At 35.7% G+C, this 19,561-nt stretch overlaps 1 protein-coding gene across 5 annotated transcripts in view; it reads right to left on the bottom strand.

Moving 5' to 3' along the window:
- Nucleotides 1-347: 347 nt before the first annotated feature.
- Nucleotides 348-19,561, bottom strand: part of RNF170 (ring finger protein 170) — a 41,459-nt gene continuing 22,245 nt past the window's right edge. For all 5 annotated transcript variants that reach the window (XM_027071574.2, XM_027071575.2, XM_015088506.3 and 2 more), the window contains 5 exons: nucleotides 19,214-19,289; nucleotides 15,926-16,034; nucleotides 11,899-11,972; nucleotides 7,282-7,392; nucleotides 348-3,243 (listed from right to left, as the gene is read on the bottom strand). In XM_027071574.2, coding sequence (XP_026927375.1) covers nucleotides 2,974-3,243; nucleotides 7,282-7,392; nucleotides 11,899-11,972; nucleotides 15,926-16,034; nucleotides 19,214-19,289 — 640 coding nt within the window. In that variant the 3' untranslated portion in view covers nucleotides 348-2,973. The remainder of the gene's footprint in view (nucleotides 3,244-7,281; nucleotides 7,393-11,898; nucleotides 11,973-15,925; nucleotides 16,035-19,213; nucleotides 19,290-19,561) is intronic.

Below are 19,561 nucleotides of genomic sequence, written 5' to 3'. Positions count from 1 at the left end.
AATAAACATTTAATTTTTTTTAATGCTTATTCATTTTTGAGAGACAGAGACAGGGCATGAGCTGGTGAGGGGCAGAGAGAAAGAGAGAGGAAGACACAGAATTGGAAGCAGGCTCCAGGCTCTGAGCTGTCTGCACACAGCCCAATATAGGGCTCAAACTCACGGACTGTGAGATCATGACCTGAGCTCAACCAACTGAGCCACGCAGGCACCCCAACAAATAAACATTAAAAAAAAAAATAGAAGAAATGTGATGAGACATCAGACGTCCATTAGTTGAAAAGGAATGCTATTTCAGGAGTTCTGAATTTTAAAGCAAATATTAGAAGAAAGGAATATAACACAAGTTTTTAATTTTAGATATGTTGCTTTTATTCAAAAGAATATCCGCTTGACAACTTAAATCACAAAGTTTGGACCAAACCACGAGTCCGCTGAAATAGTCCTGTGAGGTATGTATCTGCACAGCCACAGGGACTGACAAAGTCTTTTCGTCTCTTGTTGCTCTCAAAAGCTGAGAACTGTGGTAGCTGAAACCACTGTTCTAGTGGACAGTTATAATAATTATTTCTTCATCTTGTTCCCTACAGAGCTGCCCAAAGTTATCTTCTGCTCCTGGGGTCGGACCGTGTTTTTGTGAAAGTTACAATATTGCTATTTACAAAAATCCAAATAGTTCTTTTGATTTATATGATCTAACTCTGAATCATAGAAGTATTACTATGATGTTTAAAACACTGATTGACTACTTACTTTAAATACTCTCTCAGATCCCTTACATGTTTATTACCAGTGATCAGTAAAGAGGACATAATAAGCAGGTCTAAAATTCTGAGATGTCTACATGTTCCCTTTTTAGTTTAATAAGACTTCACTTTATATAGTGTTTTTGTATGTTACAAAGTTGGTACAATACACCTCTACCAGGAAAGTCTTAGAAGGAATTCCAAATATTACAATAAAATTGTAACTAGAAACATGACACGCAAAGCAGAATACATGCACAGAAAATTAAATCCTTTCCAAAAAATGACACTGCTGTAGCCCTACACCAAATCTGTAATTGGTGAAAAATCCGTTTCTAGTCTGGTAAATGGTAGTATAGCAACCTCTTAACTCATTAGCTTTTCAACTTGTGATTGCCGCTGAAATGTTTTCTATGAAGCATGCCACTGTCTGTATTAGACATTTGATTTGGAAGTGTAGAATTAGGATTCATGAAGTCTTGGTATATAACCTTTCTAGACCTTTCCTTTAGGATCACCTAAGTTATGGTACTCCAATGTGTTCTGAAAGACTTCCCAAGGATCCCACTTTCTCTCCTGCTTCCCCTCTCCATAACCTTCAGATCTACTTGAACCCATACTAGGGAGTCTACTAAGAGTATAATACCTGCTCAGTCACTTATTTGTGTGTGGCTTCAGGCAAAAAAACTTTGACCTATAACATATGGGTTTCATCTGTGAAAAGGAAGGCCTTCACATAACTATCCTAACGATAAAATTAAAAGTATGCAAGAAATGCTTTAATTATAATGTGCTATATTTAAGCACTTTTTCTCTATGACAAGCAGCTTTGTCCTAGGCCCAAATTAGAAAACACTGTTACTGATACTTCATTCAGCATCTCATTAATTGATGACTAATTAGTCTGATGAACTTGAGAGAATGTGATAGATTTGGTTTTCCTCTCCCTATCACTACATAATGAGGCTCACTAATACATGAACGGACAGTATGACTATCAGTGACTGCAGGTAACAGATCCAACACTAACCCTTAGCATCAAGGACTAGTTCACAAATGAGCAGTTCACAAATGAGCAGTGCCACCTGAGGGAGTTACGATTTCATAACACTTGTGGTTTTGAATATTCTAAACCAGAAAATTGCAGATGAGAGCACTGGGGACTTAAGCTGTAGCTATCAAAAAAGCAAGATAACTTTTCTTATTGAATTGCCTCAGACATTTGCGCATTCGGTTAGACCTGAGGAATCTGGGCTCTATGCTGCCATCTAGGGACAGTATTACAAAAGTTTTCTGACCAGAGAAAAGCAAATTAGGCCATTTTGTTGGTATAGGTCACCAGTAATTTCTCTTGTCAAATTTAAATAGTGTTCCTTTACCCTCCTAATGTCTTTAATGCTCATTGCCATGAAAATCTACTTTCCTTAGAAATGCATCAAACTACTATGTGTTTGCAGTATTATAGAGGTTCCTGAAAAAAATTTCCCTTTACAGTTACTTGTATATACTATTCTTATAAAAGGACCAAACTCTTGTTTAAATGTCATAAGTGAGAAAATCAAGAGTGCTGACTGGAGATAAACGTCTTATATCTTATTAATTCTTCTATTGATTAAGAAGTGTCTTATAAGCTAGTATATGAAATCAAATTATAAACTTCAAGTTTCTTCTTTCATTTTTAGCTGTTAGCAAACAATTATATCAGAATGGAAAAGCACAGCTGCTCCAAGTACATAAAACTTAGCTAGTACTGAAAGAAACACTGACTTTCCTCCAATATTGTACAATATTTTATTGTAACAAAAATATTTAAACGTATCTCATACCAATATATTACCATATAGGTACTCACCGAGAAAGATAAATTGGATAAACTGTAAAACAATATCTTACTATATACATCCAATTAATCTGAGTAATTTTTGGAAAAAAAAGATATAAAAATCATCCCTTTTTATATAATTCCATATTTTTTCCAGACACTTCATAGACAACATAGAATCAGCATATAATTGTAAATTATTATTATAATTCTAACCTTAATATTAGAACCTGTACATGTAAAAATTCCAGTCATATATTGCTAGACATTTGCCAAATGAAATCAAATGTTTGTCATACAGTGGTTTTACGCTCGTATAATAATATTCAAATTCCATATGCTGCCATGGGTCCTTCTGTTTGATTTCACGTATTAGCTGAAATATTTTAGTAAACTCACATTTTTTCACCTGTTTAGTCTCTGTGTTATCACCTCTCGATACATAATAGAGATGTAGATGAGCAACAAAAAGATGACAAAGAAATCATCTAGAAAGCCTAGAATTCCAAACAAGGCTTCAGGTACAAAATCTAGAGGTGATATAAGATAGAAAAAAGCTCCCATTAAACAAAGTATTATCCTGATGCGGAACATCCAGAAAAGGCCCCCGACTGAAAACATTTCCCTGAATGCATGCCTCAGTAAAGTAGGTAGATCCATAATTCTTTCCATAATCTGGCAGAGGAAAGAACAAATATGATTTGTCATCTAATATGTCAGACTTCAAAATAATATAATTTTCTTACAATGTGCAAACTCCGTTAACATGAGTTAGGAGTTTCATATATTTTCTAGTTACACATTTTACTTCAAACAGATCTTTCATTACTAGGTTCTTATAAAATAGATCTTATTGCAGATAACTGAAAGGCAACTAAAATGTCCACAAACTTGAAAATAGAGGATACAGTGAGGCAAAACTCAAGTCCTCTATTATTTGAATTAATAAAATAAACGAAATGAAGAACTTATCAAGTCTCAGCTCTAAAGTCAGACAGGTCTGGGTTTAAACTCCAAGTCAATCACCTTGGGGGAAGTTGTTTAACCTACTAGAGATCCAGCAACAACTAATGGAGTATGATATGCCACAAGGACTAGTAAGAACTAAAAGAGATATTGTATACAAAAGATCTTTATAAATTGCTAGACAATATATAAGTAGTATACGTTAAAGACACGGTAACTCGGAGGAATCTGACAGTCTAAGAACAGCAATGAAAGGGACTCCATCTTAGGATGTGTATTCGGCTTAACTTGAGTTTAAGTGAATTACTAACTGCCACAGTGATTTTTGGAAAGCCAGACCCTACCTTTCTGAAAATGATTAAGTTTCTGAATATGTACAGAAACATCAATTACTGGGATTTTACATAAGTGAGCATAATTTTCACAGCTGAAATTTTACAAATTATATAAATTTTTGAAAATTGGGGATTCAGAGAAATTAGAACCCTCATACACTACTGGTGGGAATGAATGGCCTCCTTGGAAACAATCTGGCAGTTCCTCTAAATGTTAAACATAGAGTTATAATATCAAGCAATTCCATAATGAAGTATATACCCAGGAGAAATGAAAACATATGTCCACAGAAAAACTGGTACACAAATGTCAATGGAAACATTATCCATAATAGCCAAAAAACAGAAACAATTCAAATGTCCATCAACTGAATGGATAAACAAAATGTGATATATTTGGCCACAAAAAGCAATGAAGTTCTGATAGATGTATTACAACATGGATGAACCTTGAAAACACTAAGTGAAACAAGCCAAAGACAAAAGGCCAAATACTATATGATCCCATTTCAATGAAATGACGAAATATTCAAAGTAGCCAAATCTATAGAGACAGAAAGTAAATTAGTGGTTGCCAAGGGCTGGGGGTAGGGAATAGGAAAGGGGACAATGGGAAAGGATGGCTAAAGCTTTTGGAATGATGAAAATATTCTAAAATTAATTATGGTGATAATCCAATTATATTTACTCTAAATACATGAAAGACCATTGAACTGTATACAGGTTGCACTTTATGACATGTAAAATACATCTAAATAAAGCTGTTAAAATAAGTACCAGTATCTATTTGTATTGCTTCGAGCGAGTTAGTTTATCCTCTGACTGCAAACTTCTCATTTGTTTTGTGTAGTTTGTTTGTTGACTACATGATCTAGAAGGTCCTGTGTGGTAAATGAACTACCATGACTTCTCAATATAACTTCTTTCTTTATCTCATTTCTCAGGGGCTAGGAGATGCAGAGAAACTGACCAAAGGAAGAAAGTCACTTCCTGTGGTCATTCCACTGTAACAGTTCAGCTATTTTTAATAATCTGTATAATTCCTATATATCCAAGTCTAGGTATGTATCTTGTGTGTTTAACAAGTACCAAATGAGAGGGAGGGGGAGATAAAAATGGGAAGAACTATTTTCTAAGGAAACAGTTTTATAAACTCCACCAGATTATCTTATAAATCCTTTTTGGAAAACTGGTCACAAAAAACAAAATGGTCTTTTTAGAATCATTCTAAATGTTAATTTCCTATTCTTTATGGGAGAAACTAATATTGAAAGCAAGACAGGTGCACAACTTTCACAAAGTCTATAGTCAGTTACTTTAAATATTCTAGTGACCAGATAGGATATCTTTTGAATATTTTTCTGTCCTTTATCAGAGCTATTTGTTCACTTCTCAGATGGTGTCATTTATATAAAATCTATAATAAATAGATAAGAAGTATGAAATGGGTTATTAAGAAATGTTTATATATTAATCACAATCTTACTTCAACTTTGGAGGTGACAGAATATCAAACTAAGAGCTAAATGTTTCTATTACACTATAATTTCATAACCTACAAAGATTTCTTATTTATTAAATATCTGATATGTACCAAAAAAATAATAATTGAGCAATGGTATGCTTCACACTTACAAATCTTAAAATGATTTTTTAAGGTCAGTGGTAGTCTTGAATTTGGAACATGTGAATTTTCAAAGAATCATCCTATAGATGTTACTGCAGAATATGTAAAAAAAAAATTGCTGGATGAAAAATAGCAGAAGAGGCTCCCAGATAACTGTGGATTAAATTTTCTTTCTGTTTAAACATCTAGAATATTTACCCTTTATCCACATGGGTATGCCTTTAAAGGTATATGACATCACAGTATAAGGAACATGTGCAAGGGTGCACAAGAGCACACAAGTGTTTAATACTGAAGCATTTTAACAGCTTATATTCTTGATGGAAAGTAGTAGTATCAATTCTTAAGGATAGCTTATTAATCTATTCAACAAATATTAAGGGCCTACTGTATACCAGGGCACTGAAATTGGCAATGAGAATATAACAGTGAATATATAAACACGGTCGTTGCCCTTATGAAGCTTTTAGTTTACTGAGAAAAGGATACTGAACAAGATTTGAGTACTGTTTGTAATAAATGCTACAAAGGGAAATGTATAGAGGACAATAATAGAGAATACCTTAGCTGATCAGGGCAACCCTCTTTGAAGAAGGTCTATTTAAGAGCGACCTAAAGGATAACAAGAGCAGAGGGACAAGCACCCCAAACCAAGGGGTCACATGTAAAAGCATTAGATGGAAAGACCTGGAGTGTATTTTGAGAGCTGAAAAGTGACTGGTGGAGGTGAAGCATTTTGGGTGAGGGGAAGGGAGGGACCAGGTCATACAGGGCTGTGTAAGCACAGTAAGGAGTTGGAACATTATTCCACAACATTGGAAGTTTTAAAATATAAGAATATCATGGTCTTACTTATGTTTTCAAAATATCACTTGGGCTGCTGTGCAGAGAAAAAAGTCACAGTGAAGAGGCCACTTGCAGTTATTCTAAGCAAGAGATGATGGTGGCTTGGGCTAGTATGATGGCTATAGACACAGGACATTTTTATGAAATTAAAATGACAGGATCTCCCAAAAAAAGAAAAAAAAATGATACAACTTATTTATAGATCAGATGAAGGGAATGAGGGAAAGGAAATCAAAACAATTAAGACTGAAAAAAGAGTAAACTGAGTTGAGGAGACAAGCAATTCAATACTGTACATGTCACGTTTGAGGTGCCTATGGAACATCCAAGTGGATATGGAAATGTATAGTCTAGAGCTCAGAGGAGAGGTCTAGGCCCTCCATATAAATCTGTACTTAGAATATTCTGATTTTTGAAGTACATAGTCATGCACATGTTTCTAGAATTGTTAGATTTTGAAAAAACTGGAATGAGTCAGTAAAATGTGACAGTATATAATCTATCAAACGCCTTTTTTGGGAGGAGGAGGTAAACTGTAAAATGAACGTGTTCTTTAAAAATCAAATGTTTTTGAGTAGCTAAAATGATATACCAAAAAAACTGCCTAACACCGAGGGTTACTTAGGAAAACATTTCAAACAGGAAACCAGGGTAAGTAAAAAAGAGGAAAACACAACTGTAAAACTTTTCAGAAGATCCCAAGTTATAAGCCTCTTTTATAAAGACTTTTATAATCCTTTTTTTTGGACAGAAAACTGTAGTTCTTGGAAAAGCTGTAACTCAGTGATTGACAACAACGATGAAGTTTGTTAAAACTTTACCTAAACACATAAACAATGAGATTCTTTTACAGTCAAAGAATACTTGTTGGTAAATCTCACCTTATCAAAGAGAAGTATCATTATACTGTAACTTTGCACCTGCTATAACATTACTTACAGATCTGGGCTGCCCTGAGAATCTCCGGTTATAATCATTAATATCTTGACGCAATGATACAACATCCTGAGACTGGTCATTTTCACCAAATACTGTTAGCAGTAAAGTTACCTGTATATTACAAAAAACAAACAAAAAAACACTGTTAAACCTTTCTACAGCATTAATTTTTTCATTTTGTGTTATTATTCAACAGAATGAGAAAAACTTCTAAATTTATATTTCACTCATTTCCTTTAATAAAGGCAACATGGGAAAGAAAGTAAGTTATCATTGCCTTACAATAAAATCCAATGCAAAATGTAATCTGAATTCCTATAAAATCAAATGCGTACCTTAACCAAACACGGGTTCTAGTATGTTCCAGTTCACACCAGGGATAAAGCCAGTAGTTCTCTGTTTGAACTAACAAATATTTGAAGATACAAGAACTGAAAAAAATATTCAGGGGCAAAGTGACACAAAAATATATATCACTCTGAGAGAGAAAAATTAGGGAAGTTGGTTTTTTTTTTTTTTTTTTTTTTTGAGGAGGGGGGGTTCGCATGCAGGGGAGGGGCAGAGAGAGACAGAGAGAGAGAGAATCCCAAGCAGGTTCCATGCTGTCAGTACAGAGCCCAACATGGGGCTCGATCCTATGAATGGTGAGGTCATGACCTAAGCTGAAATCAAGAGCAGGACACTCAACCAACTGAGCCACCCAGGTGCCCCTGGAATTTCTTTTTTTGATCAAAATTATTCTTCAACCTCACTGGTATTTGAAATATCTTTGAATGCTACCAAACAGAATACAGAGATTAAGTTATTGCAGGGACCCACTCTCAAGCACCCATCTCTACTATAATCAAAAAGGGTAGGGGCACCTGGGTGGCTCAGTTGGTTGAGTGTCCAACTTCGGCTCAGGTCATGATCTCATGGCCTGTGAGTTTGAGCCCCACGTCAGGCTCTGTGCTGACAGCTCAGAGCCTGGAGCCCACTTCAGATTCTGTGTCTCCCTCTCTCTGCCCCTCCCCAGCTCATGCTCGCTCTCTCTCTCTCTCTCTGTCAAAAATAAATAAACATTAAAAAAAAGTTTTGTTTTTTTTTTTAAAAAGGTAATTTGTGACACTGTAATATAACACAATATTTTTAGCCTGGTTTCCTCCAAGGTAGAGGTGAGTATACACAAATATCACAGGAACATAACTGGGGTAATCTGAAGATGACAGTACCTTGAAAAATCAGTATATTTAAAAATATAACAATGTCTATAGAAATGCTAAATGTATGATGAGATACAAATGGGAAGGAGCAGTAACAGATTTAGGTTTAAATCATCTAGGTGTTTTTATCCTTCATCAGTTCAGCTTTCCAAACAGATGCTTTCCAAACAAAGGACTGACAAAGAACTGTAGGTGGTAGGAAAGCAGGTACAGCCTGTTTTCACAAATATGTTAATAAAAATGCATCTTTCAGAACATAATAACTGAGTACCTATTGTGGGCCAGGCACTGTATTAAGGGCTACATGTACCCCCAAAATGAAGACATAGCCCTGCCCCTTGCTAACCACAACACCCAAGATAGAAGGGGAGGCAGACCTGTTCAACAGCCTGTTACAAAGCACTATGGTGGGGGTTATAATGATGCTTCAGAGGAAGGACTTCTGCTTGGGGTGCTCAGAATACTGGAAACATAAGCTGGCCCTTGAAGTGCAGGTAGGACTATTGGTATGTTAGCGTATACATTCAGGAAGAGAAGTGGTGAGTATGTTACAGTCGGAAGCAGCAGCCTATGCACTATTTCCAGCGAAACAGGATGGGGAGCAGGTATCTGCCACCTGTCTTGCTTCTAGGATGAATTATTCTACAGTTAGGGAACCAAAAGCTATTATATAAAAACAATTTTATCTCCACCTTTTTAGCCTCTAGCAATTTATGGGTGATCCAAAGGATATCACCTGCTAATACATATACACCCTATGAAAAGCCATGGATAGAGCCAAGAAGGGGACAGGTGGTGGAACTAGTTCTTTAATGCTAGACCTATGGCCTGGTCTCAGTGTTGCTGGCAGATAGCTAAAGATTATGAGAGGTGGTACTGGCAAATAAACTTCAGTGTTGACTGCTTGTGTCACATATTAAATCAGCCACAGAGGCAGTGCCCAAAAAAAACCCAAAAACAAAAACAAAAACTATTTTCCTCCTGCCATGTGCTACAAAGTCAAATGTGAAAGATGCAGAATTTGGGAATGTACAAGCAAGGAGGAAAAAAGATAAAGCCCTGAACCTCTCTCTCTACACCAAAAAGGGAGGCAGTAATGGGGGTAAGTGGATGGCCAGAACAAAGGTTGAAAGTATCTGTGCATGTGCATTCATATAACAATAAGTCCAAAAATCGGACAAAATTAAACAATAATCTTAGAGATGCATGCTAAGGTAATAAACCTATAAAGAAAATCAAGGAAATGCTTATCATAAAAGTCAATAGTAGTTGCCTCTAGAAGATGTAGGAGAGAGTAGAGATTTGGAAGGGGTCCCGAAGAAATTTCTGGGGGCTGTTGGCCAGTTTCTACTTCATCTGAGTGGTGATTATTGAAGTGTTGCTTTGTGGTAATTCAATAAGCAGTACTTCTTTGTTTTGTGTATGTCTGTTATATTCTACCAAGAATTTTTCAAAAATTGTCACCTCTTCTATCATTTTGTTTATTTTCTGATCTCTGTGGGTTTATGCCTTTACAAAATGTCTTGTTCTTTTAGTGGGGTGGCAAGCAATAGCAAATATATGTGTTCAATTTGACAACTTGGAAGCTCTCTATCCTTTTTAGGACTTCATTTTGCACTTTGGAAGACTTCCTAAGGAGCTGCTGTCTTTTTCATGTTCATAACTCATTACTAGAAAGGTATTTTTATTTTAATTTTCTTAATGTTTATTTATTTTGAGAAAGAGAGAAAGACAGAGTGTGAGCAGGGGAGGGGCAGAGAGACAGGGAGACACAGAATCCAAAGCGGGCTTCAGGCTCTGAGCTGTTAGCACAGAGCCCTATGCGGGGCTTGAACCCACAAACCATGAGATCAGGACCTGAGCTGAAGTCAGACACTTAACTGAGCCACCCAGATGCCCCAATATTATTTTAAATGAGAAATTAGTATATAGGAAATTATGAAAAAATAGTATACAACTGTTAGAATGTTCTACTACATTTGCTAATTAAAAAACTAAGACTTAATTTTTTCGGGTTTTTCAGTATTTTGTTTTTCCAGTTTGTCAAAGAAATTGAGAAAATTTGGCACATATCATCTGTGCTAACATTTCAGTCTTCAATATATGTTTATAAAAACTGTCTCCCTCCTGAAGTAGCTTCTGTACTAACTATAACGGTCTGATCTGTTCTGGATAATGTAATGTGGTTATGTCTCCAAAAGAGACATTTTATGAGACTGACGCGCTGCCAGCTGCGCTAAGAAGGCACCTTAAAACAGACATTTTAAAAAATTATTATCCATCATAGAAAGCTACCTACACCCTCACTGGAGAAGGGCAGATTAAAAATAAATAAAAAAGGAAAAATATTTTTTTCAAAAGAAGTATATGTAGGGGAAATATCTGTTTAAGCTTAGCTAGTTCAGTTATTCCTTTGCTAGTATTATAATAAAGACTTATTAGAATTTTAGGGAGGATTCATTTAGCAGCTGTTTTTTATTACAACTGAAGGATTTCAAAGGGAATTTCTTTCTTTTTTTTTTAGTGTAAGACCCCCCCAAAAAATAATGGAGGGATGCCTGGGTGGCTCAGTCAATTGAGTGTCCGACTTGGTTTTGACTTAGCTCATGATCCTAGGGTTGTGGAATTGAGCCCTGCATCAGGCTCTGCACTGAGTGTGGAGCATACTTGAGATTCTCTCTCTCCCTCTGTGCTTATCCCCCACTAGTGCTCTCTCTCTCTCTAAAATAAAAAAATAAAAATAAATAAGGGGGTAACATTATAGAAGTTTGGAAAAATAGAACTACCCTATGATCCACCATCTGCACTGCTAGGTATTTACCCAAAGGATACAAAAATACTCTAATAGCCAAATTACAGAAATAGCCCAAATGTCCATCGACTGATGAATGGATAAAGAAGATGTGGTATGTATGTACAGTGGAGTATTACTAAGCCATAATAAAAAAATGAAATCTTGGCCATTTACAATGATGTGGATGGGGCTAGAAAGTATTATCTATGTGAAATAAGTCAGTCAGAGAAAGACAAATATATGATTTCACTCATATGTGGAATTTAAGAAACAAATGAGCAAAGCAGAAGAAAAAAGAGAGAGAGGCAAACCAAGAAACAGACCCTTAGCTATAGAGAACAAACTGATGGTTGCAAGGGGGGGGGGGGGGGCGGGCGGGTAGGGATGCGTTAAATACATGATGGGATTAAGGAGTGCACTTAACCCCGGATGAGCGCAGGGTGATATATCCAAGTGTTGAATCACTATATCGTACACCTGAAACTAATATTACACTATATGTTAATTAACTGGAATTTAAATAAAAACTTTAATAAAAATAATTCAAAATTTAGATACAGAAATTATAAAAATTTACAAAATAAACTAGCATAAATGATGCTTTCTGGATACAAACATTACCGTTTGTCTACAGATTGGACAACTGATTGCCCCAAGCCATGAACCGTATCGCCAGTATGCAATAATGCAGGTACCTAATGAGAAAAAAAACCATTAATACTGATGTTTTAAATTTTAAAGCCCATGAGTCCTCAGAAAGTTTCAAATTTGAAATATTTTTATAGCATCATCTTATTTTAAAATATTTTTATTTCATTTCATTTCAGGCAAATTCAAATCTGGTAATAATTCCCAGCCATTAAAAAATATTTTTATTTGAACTACCAATTAAGATAAAATTATACAATCCAAAGCAAGAATACATTAACTGCTTCAATACTGTGAGGCTTAATAGAAAATACTGCATTTCCTATGTAAAATAAATGAACATCACTGCAAATATGATAACCAACAAATCACAGCATAAATATTCTGTTCCAAATGGTATATATGTTACAAAAACATAGCTTCTATTTTTTTAAAAATTTAGAATGCCAAATTACAGTAGTATCAATAATAATAATAAAGTACTATGAATAAGGAACCAAAGGATACAAAAATTACATGCTATCTGACCTAATAAAGTTTATAATCTAGTTCAATAATTCAACCAACTTTTGTACTGGATAGATATGATTTTTCTGCCTGAAGCTGTTCATGAGCAGCAAAACAACTAAACACAGCTTAAAGGAAGAGTTTATAGACCTCAAAATTAGCAGGTAAGCTAAGTGTATAAGCACTAAAGTTCAGACCAGTAACAAATGAAGAAGGAATATTTATTTTATTTTATTTATTTATTTATTTATGAAGAAGAAAGAGGAGGAGGAATACTTTAAAATCCTATCTGATGTTTAAGGGCCCAATTCATTTCTTCTCTGCAGGACGCCTGTTTCTCAGACCATTTAGGTCCCATTGTGAATCTGAACTAAGTGCTTCCAGTCTCACTTCTACCTCCAAGATCTTTTCTGTATTCTTTAAAAAAAATTTTTTTAAGAAGAGTTTTTTTCTAATTTTTATTGATTTTTGAGAGAGAGAGAGAGAGAGAGAAAGAGAGAGTGCGAGCAAGGGGCAGAGAGAGGGAGGGAGACACAGAATCTGAAGCAGGCTCCGGGCTCTGAGCTGTCAAGATAGAGCCCAGTGCGGGGCTTGAACTCACGAACCATGAGATCGTGACCTGAGCCGAAGTCGGATGCTTAACAGACTGAGCCACACAGGAGCCCCATCTGTCTTCTTATCCTTGTCTTAGCAACCTAGGTTAGCCCTTCTGCGTTCCTTATTCTGATTCTTCCAGATCAAATAAATGTCTAGAATTTGGAATAAGCAATGACAGTCAAATTGAGAAGTCCAAGGTGACATACTGAAATCAATCAGAAGGTAGTTAAATCTCAAACTATGTAATATTAACTTTAAGTACAAAAGGTATGTAGGAGAGAGAATTCTGGGATATATCAGAGAGTCATTTGTAGATGAGAAAGGATTTGAACTGAACTTTGTAGGATAGGTAAGATTTAGAAATAGAAAACAGGAGGGAGGATGCTCCAAGTTTTATGAATAGCAAAGAGCAAATACCAGAAGTAGAACTAAGTGGTATGTAAAGAGACTGGTGAGCATCCAACGGGCTAAGCAAAGGCTATCCAAATTGGACATTACAGTGACTGTGGGGAAAAACTGGTTCAGTGATTTAAAGATGAATTTAAAAGCTAAAGAATTTTTACCTGATATCTTTTCCTACTTTCAGAGTGCTGTGTTAGCTAATATTTATTAATTTGAGAAATCTAATTTCATATAGAAACTATATGAAAGCAAAACTTATAAATCTTGTCAGTATTAACATCTGTAATGATGCCTTAGTTTTATCTATGACCTTTTCACTCAAAAGTTCAATGTGTTTTGACATATGTTAACTTATTTAATCCCACATCTCTTTTCTACAAATTGGGGTACAGATGTCCTTGTTTTGCAAATTATGTAATGGCCACTGCCTGCACAGAAAAACTATGGTCCAGCAAATCAAACACTTCAGTTCACACACATCAGCTGTGATATGCTTAATGTTTTCCCTTTTCTTCAACCTCCCCCCTGTATAAAAAGAGAGATCCACCTAAATAAGATGGTGGGAGAGACAATGACATTAATCTGGGTCACAATCTCTATCTATTTATTTGTAAAATGGGAAAAATACCTCATAAGACTGCTGGAGAATTAAATAAAACAATGTGGGTTACAAATGCAAGTAAGATGAAGTCTGTTGCTGTTATTATTCTTAACACACTGTAAAGGAACAGAACTGTAGTTCCACATATAGGAAACAAGCTAAGGTGCTCTGGATATATACGGTATCAATATACTTGAACTACCATTCAAAGAAACACATTTCTATTTGAGAAGCTGAGTAACAAGTTTTTTGAATCTGTGAACCTAGAGACAGTAAATAAGTGTCTAGCAAGTACAGCAGGATATCAGAAGCAATCTACCCAATTACGTCAGACCCAGAAACCAAGAACACAATACAGCCATCTTTGAATTGACTAGGTTATCCACTCAGTGAATTACCTAAGCCTGGGCTGGCAAATAGAGTTCATCTAGCCTGCCAAACCGCACTGATTCTTAACACCTGTCCAAAGTATTGTGTTAAAGGATGGCCATTTAGGCCATATCCAGACTAAGAAAGAATGTCCAATTGATTAGGAATATCTACCAGAGGTTCGAGAGGGGGAAAAGTATCTGCTTTCTCTGTGGTCATTTAATTCCCTGTAGCTGATCTTTCATAATTTTGCTGCTCATTAGCATTCCCAACAGACAAAGACACTGAAATAAGTGTTTTATAACTTGTAGCTAATTTAGGCAAAACCTTTAGGGAAGACAATGAAATTAATGGATGATGCAATAATAGGACTGGTCAGGTATAGAAAAGGTATAGAAAACCCTGCATTGCATGATATGGATTTCAAAGTATTTATGCCATCCCTGAGAGCATAAATAATAGCACTATATACCTAATAATTCTATATAATCCCAAACAAAAGATACAATAGGGAGAAAGAAACTTAAAGGATCATTGTATGCTATATTTTAAATTAGTCTTAAAATGGAAAATGGGTACATTTTGGGAACAATTAGAACCCTATCTTGAATATAGCCATTGGAACAAGAAAGAAATACTACAAATAAAACAACAGGTCTAGTGAATGGATAAATGTTAAGTAGAGAGTAGTTATGTAAGCCACTAATCACGTAATAGAATTGACCACAGGGTTTGAAGTAGACCTACATTTAAAATCTGGCTCTTTCTCTGGCTGGGTTACCCTTTATAAAATTTCTTAGCTCAGTTTCAGTTTCCTCGTATCTGGAGTTTGACACAATGAAGTAACTTAAATGTTCAGCACATAGCAGGTATGTAGTAACTGACTCTCCTCAATCTCATAGGAGCACAATAAGCAATGACTATATGATACCTCGTTCTCTATGAAATCTTTCTGGAGGAAAGAAATGCCCAGAGGTAGAAAGCACCCCTTACTGATACTAAGTAAGTGTGAAATTGGTGTTCCCTTCTTGTCCTACTATATGCTCTGTGTTCTTATTCTCTCTTACAAACCCTCCTAAGGTCACACACACACACACACAACAGGCTAATAACTTTTGTGCTGACGCAGGATAAAAAGGAGGTAGGAGAGCTAAGGGAAGGTCTTGGGCAGGGTCCTTGAGAGAACCTTCCTGCCTTGGGAAGGACTATCAAAAAGTGATAAACAATGAAGGATTCAATGAATCCCTCATGGTATTCATATACTTGAATTACCATTCAAAGAAACACATTTCTGTTTATTGAGAAGTTGACTAATTAGGTTTCTTTTAATCTTTGAGCTCACAGATACTAAATAAAAGTGGCTAACAGGATATCAGAAGCAACCTACCCCACTTGTGAAATATAAAATGTAAATTAGGAATAACTTAATAATAAATAAAAAGTAAATTAGGAATCCAGCCCATGTACATTTATGGGTCTTGGTCTAAATAGTCACTTTTACCAAATATAGTATTGTTTGCTTACCACAAAAAAGATGTCCACAGTTTGTTTCAACAGGGAAGGAGGCTTGATGTAAACAGATTGGACAATACATGTCAGTGTAGAACTGCTGTCGAGCAGCAGCAGGGGCATCCTGAGGAGAAAACAGGGATTCATAATTACACAATGCACACAGGCTTTCAAAGTTATCTCTTAATTATACTTAAGAACACAGTCAATAGTGTATAATCCTCAGCAAGTTTTAGATGTGCATTAGCTTAAAATCTTATAAGTTTGATAAAATTATGAAGCCAAATTGTTGTTTTATTAAGCTCCACGGTCTCTACCTTCCTTCCTGAGCACATTTTAAAGACAAAAACCTACATTGACTCAGGAGTTTCTCTTTCACTGTTAGAATGACTATGTTATTCTGAGAAACACAGGCTGAGCTAATGCAAAAGCTAAAGATATATCAAGCGGTTTCCCAAGTAATAGCTTTTAATCATTTCTTACATCTTTTTCATTCATACATTCCTGGTAAGTGTTGCACGTGTGCCGTGCCTCACAAAGGGACCAGAATTAAACTTGCAAAGAATATTGGTCATTTTGGAAGAAGGAAATTTAATACCATTGGTACCTTATACTTAATCTTCCACATGGTCAGATTAGTAAAATTTAATGTTCCCCAGTTACATCACTGTTATGAGATTGTAATAGGAATGTTGAATAGAATCATCACTACAAGAAGCATCCAGATATCAAAGAACCCATCAGAATGTAAGTGCTATGAAGGAGCACTTTACCTATAGGACTCGCTGCAGTGACCCAGGCACTGGAAGGAATCTAGCACAGTATGTAATGTGTATCTTTGAAGATACTTATAAAAAACTATATTCACAGCACCCAGCACACCTCTTATAAAGTAGCCAGCATTAAAAACGTCAAATACCAAAAAAAAAAAAAAAAAAAAAAAAAAAATTATAGAATTCACTAAATATGAACTATTCTTAGTTGTAAACCAAATCAAAGATTTTTGTCACCTGCGTGCCTGGGTGGCTCAGTCGGTTGAGCATCCGACTTTGGCTCAGGTCATGATCTCACAGTTTGTGAGTTTGAGCCCTGCGTCAGGCTCTGTGCTGACAGCTGGGAGCCAGGAGCCTGCTTCAGATTCTGTCTCTTTCTCTCTCTGCCCCTCCCCCACTTGTGCTCTCTCAAAAATAAATAAATGTAAAAAAAAAAAAAAAAGATTTGTCACCTAAAACTAATAAACATAACCAAAATCTCCTATTTCTTATCAGTCCTAAAATACTAGAATATTCTATAAGCTATGGTCACACCTTGATGTTATAGTCTTTTATATTATTTAAAACAGAAAAACAGAAAAACACATAGCACTTAATTAAGTCTCCCTCTCTACCTTTTATCTTATTATTCTTTGTAAATTAACTAAAACAAAACAAAAACAATTACCAGTTACCAGTGCTGTCCAACCAAACTTTTTGCAGTAATGGGTATCTCCTTTATATCTTTGAGTATTGAGTCCTTGAAAGGTGACTAGTGTAATTAAAACATACTGAAATTTAAATTGTATTTAATTTTGGTCAATTTAAAATTAAATGGCTACATATGGGTAGTGGTTACCATACAGACCCGCATAGGAAGGGCTAGGTCACTAGCTTTATTCTAACTAAAGCTACATGCCATGTGTGAGGTAGGTGAACTGGAAAGTGGTGCAAAGAAATCTGGAATATCCAGCTCAGTGTAGGACTTCTGGATAGCCAGATCTATTCATGTAATTCCAGTGTGCATTTAAGTAAATCTTAGTGATCTAACATGTTAGATGGGAATGATACTTGTTGCCTTACTTGTGTTTGCAGATTAAATAAGATAGTTGTAATGTGAAAGCACTCTGTAAATTATAAAACACTATCCCAGTATGAATTATTAATAACAACAGCCCTTGAACAGAGTACTATTAACATGCTTAAGCTATTTTTACATCAGTGAATTGAAATTTTATGAAGGCAGGAATTCTTGTTTGTTTAGCTCACAACTGAATCCTCAATGCCCACAACAATGTCTGACATATGGTAGATGTTTAATAAATATTTGGTGAATGGATAAATTATAAAACCCTCTTTGGAATTAAAATTTAATTGGTGGGAAATCAATTTTTAAGGGTTGTTTTTTTTTTTGATATTAGCTATCTTGGCATGCAGGTGTATAATATCCTACTTATTCCAGCCTTCATGAAATACATTTCTGGTTCGTAGAGAGTCCATTTGGTTAAAAGCAAAGAAGAAGCAGAAAAGTTTTCTTTTTTTTGCCTAACTAGTTTTATTAACTTTGACCACTGAAGAAAAAGAAGAGGAAAAAAAAAAGCCACCCCTTACAGTCATTTCTTTGTAGGTCTTAGATATTAGAAAAATAGCTTATCTAGGGTGCCTGGGTGGCTCAGTCAGTTAAGCGTCTCACTCATTTCAGCTCAGGTCATGATCTCATGGTCTGTGAGACTGAGCCCCTTGTCAGGCTCTGTGCTGACCGCATGGGGCCTCCTTGGGATTCTCTCTCCCTCTCTGACCCTCCTTTGCTTGCATGTGCACATGTGGTCTCTCTCTCAAAATAAATAAATAAACTTAAAAAAGAAAAATAGTTTTTCCATTACATTTCATTAAAGCCCAATTAGATAGTTATTATTTCCTCACAAATAACTAATAGGAAAACTGCCGGGGTTTTTTTTGTTGTTGTTTTTTTTAATGTTTATTTTTGAGAGTGAGAGTGTAAGCAGGGGAGGGGCAGAGACACATGAAGACAGAGAATCCAAAATGGGCTCCAAGTTGTCAGGGCAAAGACTATGTGCGGCTTGAACTCACAAACCGTGAGATCATGACCTGAGGCAATGTCTGATGCCCAATTGAGCCACCCACACACCCCGGAAAACTGTTTTTAAAGCAGTTTTGGGGCGTCTGGGTGGCTCAGTTGGTTAAGTGTCCAAGTCTTGATATCAGCTCAAGTCATGATCTCACAGGTTCAGGAGTTCAAGCCCCACATCCAGCTCCCGCTGAAAATGTGGAGCCTGCTTGGTATTCCCTCTCTCTCCCTCTCTCTCTCAGAATAAACAAACATGCACATGAAAACATTTGAATAGTTAAAACTAGTCATTTGCCTAATCTGAAAATATACAATCAATAGAATCACTTAAATTAGTACAGCAGGAAAACACCCCATGTTTCCAAACAGTAATTTATTGTTTCATCACCATTTCATATGTAAGGAGAATAGCAACATCTACCCCTTACATAAATACACATATTTATATAATAGCAATAGTACCTGTTCTGTTTGAAGTTGCTCCCGAAGCACCCTTACTAATTCTTGGTTTTCTGGGTGAATGTTTTGATGGGCGTTTCTGTTAAATAAAATATAATAAGCTTTGAATACAAAATATTGCCAGATGAATCCATTTTCTTTATGGGTCTAATTTTCAACCAAGAACTTCATAAACGTAAATGATGGCACACAACTGTACTCCAATTCCAGGACTGAACATTCCAGACTACTCTGTGAGGCGTTCTAAGGTTACCGAATACAGCTGATTTCAGGTTCAGCTGGCAAATGATGAAATCCAGAGGCCTAGCACCTTGTAGATTTGATGTAACTGCAGGCTTACAAATCATCTGA

Source organism: Acinonyx jubatus, chromosome B1 (assembly GCF_027475565.1).
Source record: "Acinonyx jubatus isolate Ajub_Pintada_27869175 chromosome B1, VMU_Ajub_asm_v1.0, whole genome shotgun sequence".
Classification (NCBI taxonomy): domain Eukaryota; kingdom Metazoa; phylum Chordata; class Mammalia; order Carnivora; family Felidae; genus Acinonyx; species Acinonyx jubatus.
The sequence above is the reverse complement of the archived record's forward strand: the minus strand, read 5'-3'. Positions and strand labels throughout refer to the sequence as shown.